General features: G+C 48.7%; 1 protein-coding gene across 1 annotated transcript in view; it reads left to right on the forward strand.

The window, feature by feature from the left end:
• Positions 1 to 223: 223 nt before the first annotated feature.
• The window catches only part of LOC311243035 (platelet-derived growth factor receptor-like protein), a gene marked incomplete at its 3' end in the record, with an annotated part of 34532 nt that continues 18420 nt past the window's right edge, over positions 224 to 16335 (forward strand). The window contains exons 1-4 of the mRNA XM_084332106.1: positions 224 to 443; positions 1096 to 1259; positions 1404 to 1546; positions 4557 to 4708. Coding sequence (XP_084188232.1) covers positions 362 to 443; positions 1096 to 1259; positions 1404 to 1546; positions 4557 to 4708 — 541 coding nt within the window. The 5' untranslated portion in view covers positions 224 to 361. The remainder of the gene's footprint in view (positions 444 to 1095; positions 1260 to 1403; positions 1547 to 4556; positions 4709 to 16335) is intronic.

A 16335-nucleotide genomic window follows, 5' to 3' on the forward strand; every position in this document is an offset into this window, starting at 1 on the left:
TGTGCTCCGGAGGGCCGGGGGCCAATGCTCCCGTCATGCACTTCCAGTCCAGCAGCTAAACAAACAGCCTCTGCTGTTCCAGACGGAGGGGCCTCCATCGCCGGGCCCTCATTGGTCCAGAGGTGCTTGAAAGGCTCCATTGAGCCAGTCAGGAGGAATTTGGGGTTGTAATGCCACTCTCAGGAGGAGGAATTTGTGTTTTTGTCAAACAGCTGACCACCAGGGTTTGCAAGCACGGCCCTCTTTCTCTCTCGCGTCTCACTTGGGCTCTCTCCTTCTCCCTCTCCCGTCGGTTTCTCCGTTTGCCTTCTCTAGTGAACTGTGTTGAACCGCGTGAACTGATAATCCATAGGCCACAGTCATGCTTTTGGTGCGACCACTCGGGGTGAACTGGAGGCTGGCGTTGAGCGTGCTCCTGCTCTGTGTTCTAATCCTGGAGGATGGTAAGTGACTTCACTCCCTCTTTGAATGTGCATTCCTAGAGGTAGCAGAGGAACACCTCTCTTTGCCTGTACAATGCAATGCATGGCTTAGTCCAGGAGTTCTGGGGATCTGATAAAGAAGGTTCACTGGATGAATCAGCGTCATCCATGCCATATGAAATACATATATCACACACACACACACACACACACACACACACACGCACGCACGCACGCACGCACACACACACACACACACACACGCAATATAGCCTACTGTACATAACATACACATAGGTTTTTTTAAGAGCAGTCGCCATACAGTGTTAATTGTTTGTGTGTCAATTAGTCCTGTGTATTGTCATGTCAGAGTTTTGTTGTGGTCTTTGTACTGCATGATTATGTACATTGTTTATTGTCTTCATTGTTCATTGTCTTTGTATTGCATGTTCTTTGCATGTTTTGTGTTCACATCAACCTGCAAAGGGACTACAATCTGGCATGTTTATAAAAATGTTCATGAATGTGCATTGTCCCTATTTTGTTATAAATACATTGAAATTGAAATTGAGCTATCGCTAGTAGTAAGCTTTGGTGTGCCAGGTACATTTTTGGGTAATATGAAGCCCTATCAGTGAAACATTGAGGATATATTTTGTACTTTTCTGTGTAGGATATTGCCAGGATTCCCAGGAATCTAAAACGACACCCGGTAAGAAGCCTAAGGCCGCTAAACCCAAACCAGGGAAGGTGGTAAACAAAGGTGCCAGAGCTGTCACCACCAAGCCCAAGGTCAAAGCTACACCGGCAGAGAGAGGGAAGACCTTTCTGACACAGGTGCATTACAGCTTGTAGTACATCATATTGATTTAATGATGTTATGTCATCTTTTATACTTTACATAAACACATCAAACAAACAATACTGAAGAGCAACAACAACAATAACCTTTCTGTATTTGATATCATCTGACTCATACAGGTGGTAAACAAGGGGAAGTTCCAGAGGGTGGCTGAGACCCTCAGCGTGCGGTCTGGAGACACCCTGGAGCTGAGGTGCAAGGGGACGCCGGTCCAGTGGGGAGTCCCCACGTACCTGGAGGAGGACGATGAGGGAAGGCTGAGGTAAGGTAACTCTAACCCTCAGGTGACCTGGAGGAGGATGATGATGATGAGGGAAGGCTGAGGTAGTGTGACCTCATGCTTCCTTCCTCATGTGACCCTGCTCTTACAGAGACGACTAGGAGGGCTCAGAATATAACTTAAAAAAGAACGTTTGGGGGTGGCACCATTTCACCCAGCTGTTTGAAACGGCCAATGGCACGAGTAAAAGCTGTGACCATCACTTCCACTGACCTATAAGGAACAGAAATAAGATACAAAACTGATTTTCACGGGTGGGACTGACAACTGGGCTTTATTTACTGAATGTTAATTATATATTCTTTTTATGTTTCGCATATATTTGTATATATATATATTTGTTTTGTAAGGATTTAAATCAGTAAGGAATTACATACATTTTGAGTAGTGGAAAAGGGGTAGGATTAAATAAGTGTATACTGGGCACGCGCTGCGTCGCGAAGCGGCCGACCCGGGTTCGATTCTCGAACCCGGCGTCCTTTGCCGAATGTCTTCCCCCCGCTCTGTCTCCCATTCTTCCTCTCTCTCTCTCCCTCTACCGGACGCCTGAATGCCTTCTACAACAGAACTGTGTTTCCGCGTCTCTGATTGGCCAGGTCATTTCTGGTCATGTGACATGTACGCCCAATCGTGGGACTGCAAGTTTCTACACTGGTTAAGCTTAGGCGCTCGTTCGAAGTTGGTTAAGGTTAGAGTTTGTCTTAGAGCATGGCGATAGAACGCCAGGTAGTTTGCAGGCTGTTAGACCCGGAAATAGGCGCAGAACTTGCTGTCCCACAATTGGCGCACATGTCACATGACCTGGCCAATCAGAGTGCAAAACTCGAACGCGGAAACGCAGTTCCGTCGTAGAAGGCATACACGCCTACCCCTACCGGACTGCCCGGCGGTAGTACAAACAAATAAAAAATCTACCAAAAACATAATAATAAAAAATAAAAAAAAGTGTATACTTCTTCCTACTCAAGTTTCTTTAATAGTTGTCATACAGAAGTACAGAATACTTTTATACAAAATACTTCTTACTGTTACGCTCCAGAGACTGTGCAAGACAAGATAAGTATGAAATAAAATAACATAGTATAGCATGTAAATTAGAAGTAAAAAAAAATGAGGTCACAGTGTTCAGTATAGACATATGTACAATGTTCGATGCAGAGTAGACGTAACTGAGTTACCATATAATATACAATACTGTGTAGTGTACTAATATACAATACTATATAGTGCAAGGCAGAAATAGGATGAGGTGCAATTTAGGTACAATTTACAGTAGGTGTACGAGTTGTAGTGCAAATCCTTTATCAATCAATATAAAGTGTGTTTGTGTGATCTAAAGTGTGGAGAGTGGGTGCTGCAGTGTGTTGTTTGTTTAAGTGAGTGTGTGCGTGTGGGTGTGTGTGCTGTGTGCATTTGATGGTTGTTGCATAGTGTTTATTGTGGCCTGGGGATAGAAGCTTCTTCTGAGTCTTTCTGTGCTCGCCTTAAGACTCCGGTATCGCTTGCCTGACCGCAGCAGTTCAAAGAGGCAGTTGTTCGGGTGGCTCGAGTCCTTAATAATTCTCTTAGCCTTCCCCTTGCACCGCTTGTTGTAAATGTTCTGGAGGGTGGGAAGCCCCCCTCCAATTGTGCGTTCGGCTGAACGTGTCACTCTTTGTAGTCTGCTACGGTCTTGTGCAGTGCTATTCCCAAACCAGGAGGTGATGTTGCCAGTCAGGATGCTCACTATTGTACATGAGTAGAAGTTCCTAAAGATCTTCTGACTGACTTGGAACTTCCTTAGGCGCCTGAGGAAGTAGAGGCGTTGTCGTGCCTTCTTCACAACACTGTCAATGTGTGTGGTCCATGTCAAATCCTCGGATATGTGGGCTCCGAGGTACTTGAAACTGTTCACTCTCTCAACCGGTGCCCCGTCGATGCTGAGGGGGCTGTAGTCCTTGACCCCCGACCTCCTGAAGTCCACAATCATCTCTTTTGTTTTGCTGACGTTCAGGGAGAGGCAGTTCTCCTGACACCACTGTGACAGGTTCTCTACCTCTTCCAGGTAGGCCCTTTCGTCGTTGGCAGAGATCAGGCCCACCACTACTGTGTCATCAGCAAATTTGATGATGGTGTTGTTGTTCCGCTGTGCTACGCAGTCATGTGTGTACAGGGAGTAGAGGAGGGGGCTCAGAACACAGCCCTGGGGGGCCCCTATGTTGAGCGTGATGGATGAGGAGGTGCAGTTGCCTGCTCTTACCACCTGGGGTCTGCCCGTCAGGAAGTCCAAGACCCACTGGCAGAGGTCATAGTTCAAGCCCAGGTCCCTGAGCTTGGCTATGAGTTTGGAGGGGACTATGGTATTGAATGCTGAGCTGTAGTCGATGAACAGCATTCTCACATAGTTCCCCTGCCTCTTGTCCAGGTGTGATGCTGCTGTGTGCAGCTCATGGGCTATGGCGTCCTCCGTGGACCTGTTGGGGCGATATGCAAATTGCAGAGGGTCCAGGTTGATGGGGAGGGAGGAACAGATGTAGCCCTTCACTAGCTTCTCAAAGCACTTCATGGCTATGGAGGTGAGGGCTACAGGGCGGTAGTCGTTGAGGCAAGCGGGCGTAGATTTTTTGGGTACAGGGATGATGGTGGACTTCTTCAGACAGGTGGGGATGACAGCCTGTTCCAAGGACAGGTTGAAGATGTCAGTGAATACCGGGGCCAGTTGGTCGGCACAGACTTTTAGGACACGGCCGGGGATGCCGTCCGGTCCTGCTGCCTTCCTGATATTCACTTTTTTACTCCTTTACTCCTTTTTTACTCCTTTTCGAACATGTACATTGAGTTATGTTATTTTTTTAATTTATATATTTTTTTCATTTTATTGCTAGAGATGAATGATTTGTAGTGTAGCATTTAATATACACCGTGTTAGTGTAGCACTGACATGATGAGACTCACTCTGAATGATCATACAGAGTGAAACTTGTAACATCACTGGTTTGACTTGGACCTACAGAATGGCGCAGCACCAGAGATATGGAACTCTGACGTTAGTCAACAGTACAGGCGCGGACACGGGGGAGTACACCTGCTACCCTATGTACTGCGAGGACACCGAGTGTAGGAGAGTGTATGACAAGGCTGTCAAGGTCTTCATCTTCTTCCCAGGTACGACAAATTGTTTATTGTTATTTGCACTTACAAACATACATTCTGGAATAAAATAAGTTAAAAGAAGAACAGTTAAAATGTGCAAATAGTACAAATGTACAAATCATCACCTCGTCTTCATCACAGAACCTTGATTGATTCTAGGGTTCATGTTGTGAATGTTACCTCGTCACATATCTGTCCTACATCTCCAGAACTATTTTATTGCACTGTATTGTAACTGTAACTGTGATTTTATATGTCTGCACTGCATTATGACCTCATTTTATGAATGAATGAATGAATGAATGAATGAATGAATGAATGAATGAATGAATGAATGAATGAATGAATGAATTGTGTCTATTCTACTACTTATTGCACTGCACTATTGCACTATTTTACTCTGTCTATTCTATCTTACTCTTTTTATTATTGTCTATTTTTAAAACTGAATCAAACCATAAACAAGGTGGCCTGTTGGGATGTTAGATCCTAATGTGAAAAACTGACTGTGATTTTATATGTATATAAAGTGTATTGTTGTTATTATTATTATTATTATTATTATTATTATTATTATTATTATTATTATTATTATTATTATTATTATTATTATTATTATTGTAACTGAGGGGTACAATTCCCTGACTGTATTACTAGATATGATACTTACTACCACTACCTTTGTACTTAATATTCGGCCACCCAGTACACGGCATAAATATATTATCATGAACACTCTCACGTAGATGAAACGGATCCAACACAAATGTACGAATTAGAAACAGGTCTTTATTTTCCTACACAGCGATGGTGTGTAGAATAAGCACTTAATCACTTAATTACATTTATGAATTGAAATAGTATGCACTTTTATGGCAAGGAGTATTCGTCGGTATATCAATAGATAATGTCCAATCTCTGAAGGCGCAGGTGGTAAATATACGACCTGGAATAGTTAAGGAATAACAGCAATGATACTTTAATGATTATAGGCTGGATACACTAGAGGGGGTTAATCCGGTCGCTTGTAAGCCGACAGGAGTAGGAGGGGGGGGGGGGTAGAATCCAGCTGCCTCGTCCGGCCAAGGGTATCCCAGGAGAACCCACTGTAGTGCCGTTCAATGCGCCGGCGATCCTTGGACCACAGATGAAAGCAGGTGGACTCTTTGTGGGCCGGCTCTCTCCGGTCCACGGGGGAGAGATGTGGAGAGACCTCGTCTTGCAGAGCGTCTCCTCACCTTGTGTCCTCTCCAGGGGGGGGGGTTCCAACACACGGTAGTGTCGGGGGTCTTTATCCATAGAATAATCAAAGTATCCAAAGCATAATCCGTGCCTGGGAAGGCGGGCTGTCGTCGGTAGAATAATCCGGTATACAGGTCCACTCGCTCGTCGGCTCTGGGGCTCCTCGGGTGCAGCTTCACATAGGGTCAACCACCCTGGGTAAGCAGCCAGTTCTCTGCCCGAAACGATGGGGTACTGACTACGGTAGTATTCTCACCGCACGAAGCACTATATATTAACAGACTATTATTAGCTTAATAGACTACGTCCAACTCGACGATATAGTGCCAAATATGACTATTCAAATATTAATATACACGATGTCTCAATACCGATGGTAGGCGAACTTGGCCTTACTCCCACACGTGGCATCGCGGGGAGGCTTTACGTCTGTGACTCTATTGGAGGGTAAGAAACTGGACTGAAAAAAAGTCCTACTTTAGTAGCGCAGTATATATACGCACTATGAACAAATAGTCCCATTAGTGGTGCGGTAGCCAAATTCCTACGCGGAACTAGGACTTGTTCGTACATGTCGAGCGGTACGTTTGAACTGGGTCTGAGGGGTATGGCAGCCTGGCACCAAGGTCTCGACCAATAGTAGAATGGAGACTATTATGGGATGTTCAGTAGGCTAGAATGGATATTCAATGCATATTGTACAAGGAATATACAAGGGATATCAGGGAATATTAGAGAATATACAAATACAATTAAATATATATATATAAATAAATATATATATTCGGTTTAATCTGGCCCTTCACAACAGCCACCCCCTGAATAGGTCCCGGACCTAATCAGTTAAACGGAGACAGATTAATCGCGTTGTCTATTTACACATAAGGGTTTGCTGTAGGGGTCAGTCAACTTCACAAAGTCATAGGGTTGTAGGGTCATGGTCATCATCGATTGTGTCTGGGAGTCGAGGCAGTTCTATGAGCCTTGCCACGGGACGGGTGTAAGTGCGACCCTGGACGAGCACTTCAGCTGCTCGGACCTTGCCGTCGGCACCGGTGATCACTTTGCTTACGCGGCCGGCCGGCCACATAGCTCTGGGCAGTGATTGATCAATAATCATGACGACTGTTCCTTCTGTCAAATTGTCTCTTTCCTTTACCCACTTCTGGCGGGTCTGTAGAGACGGTAGGTAGTGCAGTAGGAAACTGTTCCAAAACTTGTCGGCCAATACTTGGCTGTACCTCCACATTCGTCGGCCGTTCGCTTCTTCAGGCCGGTACACTGTCTGGGGTAATGTGGGATCTAGCCGCCCCATCAGGAGTGTGTTGGGGGTAACTGGGTCGATATCCGCCACATCACTGGAGACATATCCGAGGGGCTTCGAGTTAAGTACTCCCTCAATCTCCGTGAGGACTGTCATTAGGACTTCTTCCGCCACAGTCTGGGCCCCAAGTACTGCGTACAGGGCTGTCTTTATGGAGCGCACTTCTCGTTCCCAAGTGCCACCGAAGTGGGGTGCGTTTGGGGGGTTGAATTGGAAATCAACCTGTGCTGGAGCGAGGTGGGTCTTAAGTTCTGGGCCCATAGCTTGGAAGCTCTCTCTCAGCTCTCTTTCGCCGCCTTTAAAGTTTGTCCCATGATCGGACAATAGGGTAGACGGTCTTCCTTTCCGTGATATGAATCTACGGAAGGCCATAAGGAATGAGTCTGTGCTCATGGTCGGGAGAAGCTCGATGTGTATCGCTCTGGTGGTCATGCATTTGAATACAATACCCCACCGCTTCTCGGTTCCTCTTCCTTTCTTTATGTGCAGCGGGCCAAAGCAGTCCATACCCGTTGAGTGGAATGGCTTGTCACCGATTCGGAGGCGACATGGAGGAAGGTCAGCCATCCTTGGTATGCTGGGCTGCGCGCGCCACTTGCGGCAGTCTAGACATGTTCGTTGGAAGCGTCGTACCGCCTCTCTTCCTTGTAGGATCCAGTAACGACGTCTGATTTCCGCGAAGACTCTTTCTGCTCCTGCGTGATGTACATCCTCATCGTATTTCTTTATAATCAGCTCTGTGACCTTGTGTCGGCTGTTCAATACGATCGGGTATTTAATGTCATCCGGTAGATTGGGGGCTCTGCGTAGGCGACCACCCACTCTGATGAGGGTGTGAGCGTCGCTCTCGGGGGCCAGGTGAATTAATCTGCTGTCGGATGGGACGGGCTTTCCTCCCTGTAGACAGGCCAATTCATCGGGGAACGAGTCTCTCTGGGCTCGCTGCAGTAGAAGCAATTCTGCTTCCTCGTAGTTAGCCGCTGACATATCAGCGGGGGACTTGCACTCCGGGTGGTACCGCAGGAATGTTCTTTGTTGTGCACTCTCTATGGACGTGCAATCGTTTATGTTAGGGTCGGTGGAGGCTACGGTGCTCAATCCACAGAACACAGACTTCTTAATTTCCACCTCCTCTGGACTTGCTGCCCTCGGGATAGGCATGGGCCACTGTCCTTCCGGGAGTCTTAGGAATGCGGGGCCGTCACTGTAGACATTGCGACGGGTGAGGTCATCCAGGGGCATCCCCCGGGTGATGACGTCAGCTGGGTTCTGTTTTGTATCAACGTAGCGCCACTCTGTTTCTCCGGTTAACTCTTCGGTTAAGTCTTGAATCTCGGTGACTCTGACTCCCACGAAGACTTTGTACTTGCATGAGTCCGATTTGATCCAGGCGAGTACCGTCGTGGAATCTGACCACAGGATTGTTCTAGACACCGGTATGGTGAGCTCACGTTGGATGAGCGTGGCTAGGTGCGCTCCGGCTAGGGCTGCGCAGAGCTCTAGACGTGGGATAGATTGTTGCTTGCGTGGGGCTACTCTCGAGCGGGCGAGGACAAATGCTGTGTAGATCTCTCCCCCTTGGTCTTGGGCCCGCAAGTAGGCTACTGATCCGTATGCGACCTCTGAGGCGTCACTGAAGACGTGTAATTCCATTTTACATGTCTCTGGCCTCACCGTGGGTGGGAAGTAGCTTCGGCGCATATTAACGCCTGGGAGTGAGTGGAGCTCCATCTCCCACTCTCTCCAGGTGGATGCAAGGTGTGCGGGGATGGGGTCGTCCCAGCCCTGGTCCTTGTCCCACAATGCTCGTACAATCATTTTTTCCCTGGTGGTGTACGGTAGAATACATCCTAGCGGGTCATATTGTCGGGCGAGTGTTGTGTACACACTCCGTCTGGTGGTCGGCGCCGCCGCCGGCCTTCCCTGTTCCGTAGTCAGGGACTTGTGTCTGTAGTGAAGCGAATCTGTTTTGAATCGCCACACCAATCCCAGGGTCATCTCCTGGGCTTCTCCCGGGATTGTAGCCATCCAGGTCTCGCTGCTGGCTGCCTTGTCCTCGGAGGAGAGGCTGCGCAGTACTTGCGGATCGCTGCTGGCCCACTGCCTGAGATCAAAGCCGCCTTTGATCAATGAGGCGCGGAGTTTAATCAGGAGAGCCTCGGCTTCTTCCTGGGTTGAAAGGCTTTGTAGACAGTTGTCTACGTAGAAGCTGTTCTTTACGCTGTGTCGGACCTCTTGGTCCGCTGCTGGGTCCTCTGCTACATGTTTCTGTAGTGCAAATGTCGCACAGCAGGGGCTGCACGTCGTTCCGAAGGGGAGGACTTCCCATTGGTAGATGGCTGGGTGCTCATCTCCTGGCTTCTCTCTCCATAGGAACCGTAACAGGGGCTTGTCCGCCTCTACTAATCTCACCTGCAGGAACATTCCTTTAATGTCCCCGCTGATGGCCACCTTTTCCTGGCGGAAGCGGAGTAGAACGCCGAGTAGGGAGGGGCCGAGTGTGGGACCGGGCAGTAACTCTTTATTCAGATTTTGGGATCCGATCTGGTAGCTGCAGTTAAATACTATGCGGTCTTTACCGTTGTGATGGACCTTGTGGTGGGGCACGTACCACGATTCAGTGGTCTGGTCAGCCTCTTTAATGTCCATCTTTGTGACGTGTCCCGCTGTGATGAGCTTCTCAATCTCAGCGCGGTATACACTCTCTTGGGCGGGGTTCTTGGCTAAGCGCCGCTCCGTGTTCAGCAGGTACCGTTCTGTGGCGTCTGTCTTGGCGTGGAAAGTAGGCATTCCTTCTCGCCGCAGGAGTGGCGTGGCGTATCTCAACACGCCGTTGACCGGGACTCTCTTGGTCCCTGTCTCGAGGAGGTGAATGGCGTAAATGTCATCTTTAGAGCGAATGTCTTTCTTTCCATTCTTAAAGGGCATTTGTTCCAAGCTCCATAGCCGCTCTACGTGTTGCAGGAGTGCGGTTTCTCCCTCTGTGACTCGGGAGTGGAGACATCTAGTGGCTGTACTTCGGTTGAGAGATTTGGCGAGCGGGCCTTGGAGAGTCCATCCCAAACGGGTCTCGACTGCTGCAGGACAGCCTCGGGGTCCGGTATGAACCCGGTCTATCGGGACAATGAGGTCTGCATGGTCGGAGCCTATCAACAGGGTCGGCATAGCATTGTCTATGAGCGGGATCGGTAACTTGCGCAGATGTGCATATTTCTCCATCAGCTTGGCGACGGGGTATGTGTACCGCGACAGTCCTATTTCTTGGCTGGTGAAAGCGTCTGCAATCTGGTACCGTTGCTCAGGCTGGCCGCTTGCTGCGATAGAGAATGAGACATTCTCGCCCTTTATCGTCTTCAAATCTCGTCTTATTGTCCGAATTGTCATTTGGGTTTCGCTTCCCCGCAGCCCTAGCTGGGCCGCAGCGGAGGCGAGCAGCAGGGTCTTCTCTGACCCGTCATCGAGGACGGCGTAAGTGTCCAGGACTTTATTCTGGTAGCTTAGTGTCACACGCACTACTTTTAGGAGTACTCGGGCTCCACTGCTGCTGGCGGGATCGATGTACATGACGCTCGCTTTGCGGCTGGATGGTGCAGGTGAAGGGCGCCGTCTGTTACTGTCGTGAAGTATGTCCAGATGGGCTCCATCGCACTTGGTGCACCTTTTCTTTAAGCGGCATTCGGCTGCCATGTGTGAGCGCGCACAGCGAAAACAGCGCTTGTTGGACTTTATCCATTGACCTGCTTCCTCCGCGTTCAGCTTGGGGAAGGAGTCACATTGCGCTAGCCAGTGTTCTTTCTCACAGTAGGGGCACACTATCTTCCACTTCTCCGTTCTGGAGGGGGTACTGTGGCTCCTGCTGCTCGGTACTGACTCCGATTGGTGCATCACAGTCACCGATCTTCTTCCATCATTTAGTCGTCTGGTTCCTTCTCTGGAGCCAGGGGTGCTCCGTCCGAATGTATCTAGCCGTAGGCTGCTGACTTCTCTCGCCAGGAAGTCTGCTAGATCGAGGAGGTTCGGTTCGGGGCCATTCGGGTCTCTGTGGTCCCTCTGCCGCCTAAAGCGCTCCTGACGAGCGGGCGGCAGCTTCTCCAGGATCCTTTCCACATTTGAGTTGGCGTAAAGTTCATACTTCCCCTTCTCTCTTTGCGCTCCCAACATCCCTACCAGGGACTGCACTCTGATGGACAGGTCGTCCAGTGCTCGATTGTCTATTGCTGGGGGTAAGCGGTCGATGTGTCGGATCTCCTGGATCACGTAATCCCATATGCGCCCATACCTCTGGTCCAATGCTACCAGCGCTGCTGTGTATGGGGTGGTGGAAGTCGCGTAGGCGAGCGCTATATTATGTGCGCGGGGCACCTTTAAGTGCTGCAGTAGGATGGCGTATTTGTGGCGTTCATCCAATACATCCACCAACATGGTCTCCAGACACATGCGGAGTTCTGTATACTGGGCCCGGTTCTCTTGGGTGAAGTCGGGTACCATAGGCGTGCCAATGTATGACGCTGACTGTGGATACATCGGCGAGCGTTGGGGGAGAGGCCTCCTAGGCGAGTCTCCTCCCGCTTCTTGGTATGGGCTGGTACCGGCAGTGTACCATGGCCCGCTTGTCCAGGTGCTGTTCCTCGGTGCGGGTCGTGCGTCGTGCTCACCCGTGTATAGAGTCGGGGGTCTGTAGCGCAGCTCCGCGGGAGTATAGCCTGGGCTGTACCGGACCTCCTGGTCCGGTAGAGTACTGTGCTGTCTTCGGGCGTGGTTCTCCTCCTCTTCCTCTTCGTCTTCAGTTAGGTCATCCAGTGCTTGTAGTCTCTGGTTTAGCCTCTCCACAGGATATGCTGCTCCTTCCCGGTTGCTAGGTCTCGCTTGGACCGGTGGGGGGAGGTGGTCTGTGGGGGGTATAGACCTCGTCTGTTGGTCAAGTTCAGGGTTGTTTACTCGGCTAGGGGATGCCGCCCTGGAGGTGTGTCTAGACGAGTTCCTGGAGCCTCTGGCGGAGGGAGAGGGTGTTGTCCGTCTGATCAGCTGTTCTATTAGTTGCGCTTGCTGTCTGTCGCGCTCTGCGTCCCGTAGAGCACCAGCAGCTGCTCGCTGGCTGTCTGCTCGGTCTCGGGCCACACATTCTCTTCCCTCTGAATGCGTCTTATTTCTAGACGTATATGCTCTTCTTCGCTCCGCTGCTGGATCTGCAGTCGGTCGCGTTCAGCAGCGGCGTTCAGGCTGATGAGGAAGGCCTGCTGTAGGGTCCTCTCTGCCTCGCTGGGAGAAGGCGGTTGTATAGGGGAGCCTTCCCTCGGGGTACTCCTTGCGGAGCCTTGGAGCTCTATCTCCACGGTGCTCTCCCCGTCTTCTTCCGTGCCGAGTTCTCTCTCGGTAGCGTTGTATTCCTCCCGGGACTCATCGGGGACTACTTCTTCAGTACTGGCGGGGTGTGAAGTCATGTCTGGTTCCCACTGGTCCCCACCGTGAACTTGGTCAGTTACATTAGAACCCGTAGGGGCCTCTATGGTCGGGGTAGTCTGGGCGTTGGGGTTAGACATACTTTTACTTTCTAGTTTTACCGCGTTTACTGTTAGTAGAAGACTAGGTTGTTGACTGACAGCGTAAGCCTCTAAGTACTGAGGGAGCCGTCGTTCGCGCTGCGGGCGTTGGTTAGGAGGATCGTTTCGTGGAGTGTTCATCATAGGCCATTTCAATATTAATAACACTATATTAATATTACACTAATTACCATCCGGCTCGAAGGACCAATTGTAACTGAGGGGTACAATTCCCTGACTGTATTACTAGATATGATACTTACTACCACTACCTTTGTACTTAATATTCGGCCACCCAGTACTCGGCATAAATATATTATGATGAACACTGTCACGTAGATGAAACGGATCCAACACAAATGTACGAATTAGAAATAGGTCTTTATTTCTACAAAGCGATGGTGTGTAGAGCAAGCACTTAATCAAATCAATCACATTTATGAATGGGAATTAGTATGCACTTTTATGGCAAGAGTATTCGTCGGTATATCAATAGAGAATGTCCAATCTCTGAAGGCGCAGGTGGTACATATACGACCTGGAATAGTTAAGGAATAACAGCAATGATACTTTAATGATTATAGACTGGATACACTAGGGGGGGTTAATCCGGTCGCTTGTAAGCCGACAGGAGTAGGAAGGGGGGGGGGGGGGGTAGAGTCCGGCTGCCTCATCCGGCCAAGGGTATCCCAGGTGAACCCACTGTAGTGCCGTTCAATGCGCCGGCGATCCTTGGACCGCAGATGAAAGCAGATGGACTCTTTGTGGGCCGGCGTCCTCCGGTCCACGGAGGAGAGACGTGAAGCGACCTCGTCTTGCAGAGCGTCTCCTCACCTTGCGTCCTCTCCAGGGGGGGGGGTTCCAACACACGGCAGTGTCGGGGGTCTTTATCCATGGAATAATCAACGTATACAAAGCATAATCCGTGCCTGGGGAGGCGGGCTGTCGTCGGTAGAATAATCCGGTATACAGGTCCACTCGCTCGTCGGCTCTGGGGCTCCTCGGGTGCAATCTCACATGGGGTCGATCATCCTGGATAAACAGCCAGTTCTCTGCCCGAAACGATGGGGTGCTGACTACGGTAGTATTCTCACCGCACGAAGCACTATATATTAACAGACTATTATTAGCTTAATAGACTACGTCCAACTCGACGATATAGTGCCAAATATGACTATTCAAATATTAATATACACGATGTCTCAATACCGATGGTAGGCCGAACTTGGCCTTACTCCCACACGTGGCGTCGCGGGGAGGCTTTACGTCTGTCACTCTATTGGAGGGTAAGAAACTGGACTGAAAAGGAAGTCCTACTTTAGTAGCGCAGTATATATACGCACTATGAACAAATAGTCCCATTAGTGGTGCGGTAGCCAGATTCCTACGCGGAACTAGGACTTGTTCGTACATGTTGAGCGGTACGTTTGAACTGGGTCTGGGGGGTATGGCAGCCTGGCACCAAGGTCTCGACCAATAGTAGAATGGAGACTATTATGGGATGTTCAGTAGGCTAGAATGGATATTCAATGCATATTGTACAAGGAATATACAAGGGATATCAGGGAATATTAGAGAATATACAAATACAATTAAATATATATATATAATAAATATATATATTCGGTTTAATCTGGCCCTTCACAACAGAGATGATTGTGGACTTCAGGAGGTCGGGGGTCAAGGACTACAGCCCCTCAGCATCGACGGGGCACCGGTTGAGAGAGTCAACAGCTTTAAGTACCTCGGAGCCTACATATCCGAGGACTTGACATGGACCACACACATTGACAGTGTTGTGAAGAAGGCACGACAACGCCTCTACTTCCTCAGGCGCCTAAGGAAGTTCCAAGTCAGTCAGAAGATCCTTAAGAACTTCTACTCATGTACAATAGAGAGCATCTTGACTGGCAACATCACCTCCTGGTTTGGGAATAGCACTGCACAAGACCGAAGCAGACTACAAAGAGTGACACGTTCAGCCGAACGCACAATTGGAGGGGGGCTCCCCACCCTCCAGAACATTTACAACAAGCGTTGCAAGGGCAAGGCTAAGATAATCATTAAAGACTCCAGTCACCCGAACAACTGCCTCTTTGAACTGCTGCGGTCAGGCAAGCGATACCGGAGTCTCAAGGCGAGCACAGAAAGACTCAGAAGAAGCTTCTATCCCCAGGCCATCAGGCTGCTAAACGAACAATGAACACTACACAACAACAACCACCAAACGCACATAGCACACACATCCACACGCACACACTCACTTTAAACAAAAACACTGTAGCACCCACTCCACACACTTTATAGCACACACCCACTTTAAACAAACACACTGTAGCACCCACTCCCCACACTTTATATTTATTGATGAAGGATTGCACTACAACTCGTACACCTTACTGTAAATTGTACCTAAATTGTACCTCATCCCATTTCTGCTTTGCACTATATAGTACTGTACATTAGTACACTGCATAGTATTGTATATTATATGGTAACTCAGTTACGTCTATTCTGCATCGAACATTGTACATATGTCTATACCGAACACTGTGACCTCATTTTCTTCTTCTAAATTACATGCTATACTATGTTATTTGATACTATCTTGTCTAACACAGTCTCTGGAGCGTAACAGTAAGAAGCATTTTGTATGAAAGTATTCTGTACTTCTGTATGACAACTATTAAAGAAACTTGAACTTGAAACTTCTTCTTGCCATTCCGGAAGTCCACCACCTTGGTCCACCTCCTTGGTCTTACTGGTGTTGAGTTGGAGGTGGTTGCTGTCACTCCACCCCACAAAGCTCTCCACCAGGGCTCTATACTCCTCCTCATCGTTGTCGGTGATGTAGCTTACGATGGAGGAGTCGTCAGAGAACTTCTGCAGATGGCACCCGCTTGAGTTGTGGCAGAAGTCTGAGGTATCTAGTGTAATGCTCATGCACAGTATTACTAAAAACAATCTGTTTATGTATAAAAACAGGAATTTTACTGCTCATGACAAACTTGAACAGGACAAGTATATTAAAAGATAATCTATTTTCAACGTTAAGCCAAGAGAGGCGGGCATGCATACTGCTCACATTAGACCTTGGACCACCTGGAGCTTCCTGCGGTCACCACTGGCAGCAGATGACCACATCGCAGAGCAATAGTCAAGATGACATAAAACTAAACTTTGCACTATCTGACATAAAAGGGGACGGGCAACAAAAGAAGCACATTTCCTGGAAATACCAATTGCTCTTCCCATTTTCAAAACAATATAATTAATATGCTGAGACCAAGACAGAGTGCAATCCAGCATCACTCCAAGGAGTTTAGTACTTTCAACTTGTTGAACTGCCGAATTACACAGGTTTAAATGAAGCTTTAGATTTGTAGATAACCTGTGCCTTGTTCCCAGCACAATACATTTTGTAACTGACCGCCAAGGGTAAAGATGCCTATCATCTTTACTGTCAGTAAGCTTTGATTTGCGTTGGTCTAGATGATCAACTTCTCTGTATTGGCTCAGAATACTGAGCTCTC

This window comes from Notolepis coatsorum (genome assembly GCF_963971535.1).
Source record: "Notolepis coatsorum genome assembly, chromosome: 16".
In the NCBI taxonomy this organism is placed as follows: domain Eukaryota; kingdom Metazoa; phylum Chordata; class Actinopteri; order Aulopiformes; family Paralepididae; genus Notolepis; species Notolepis coatsorum.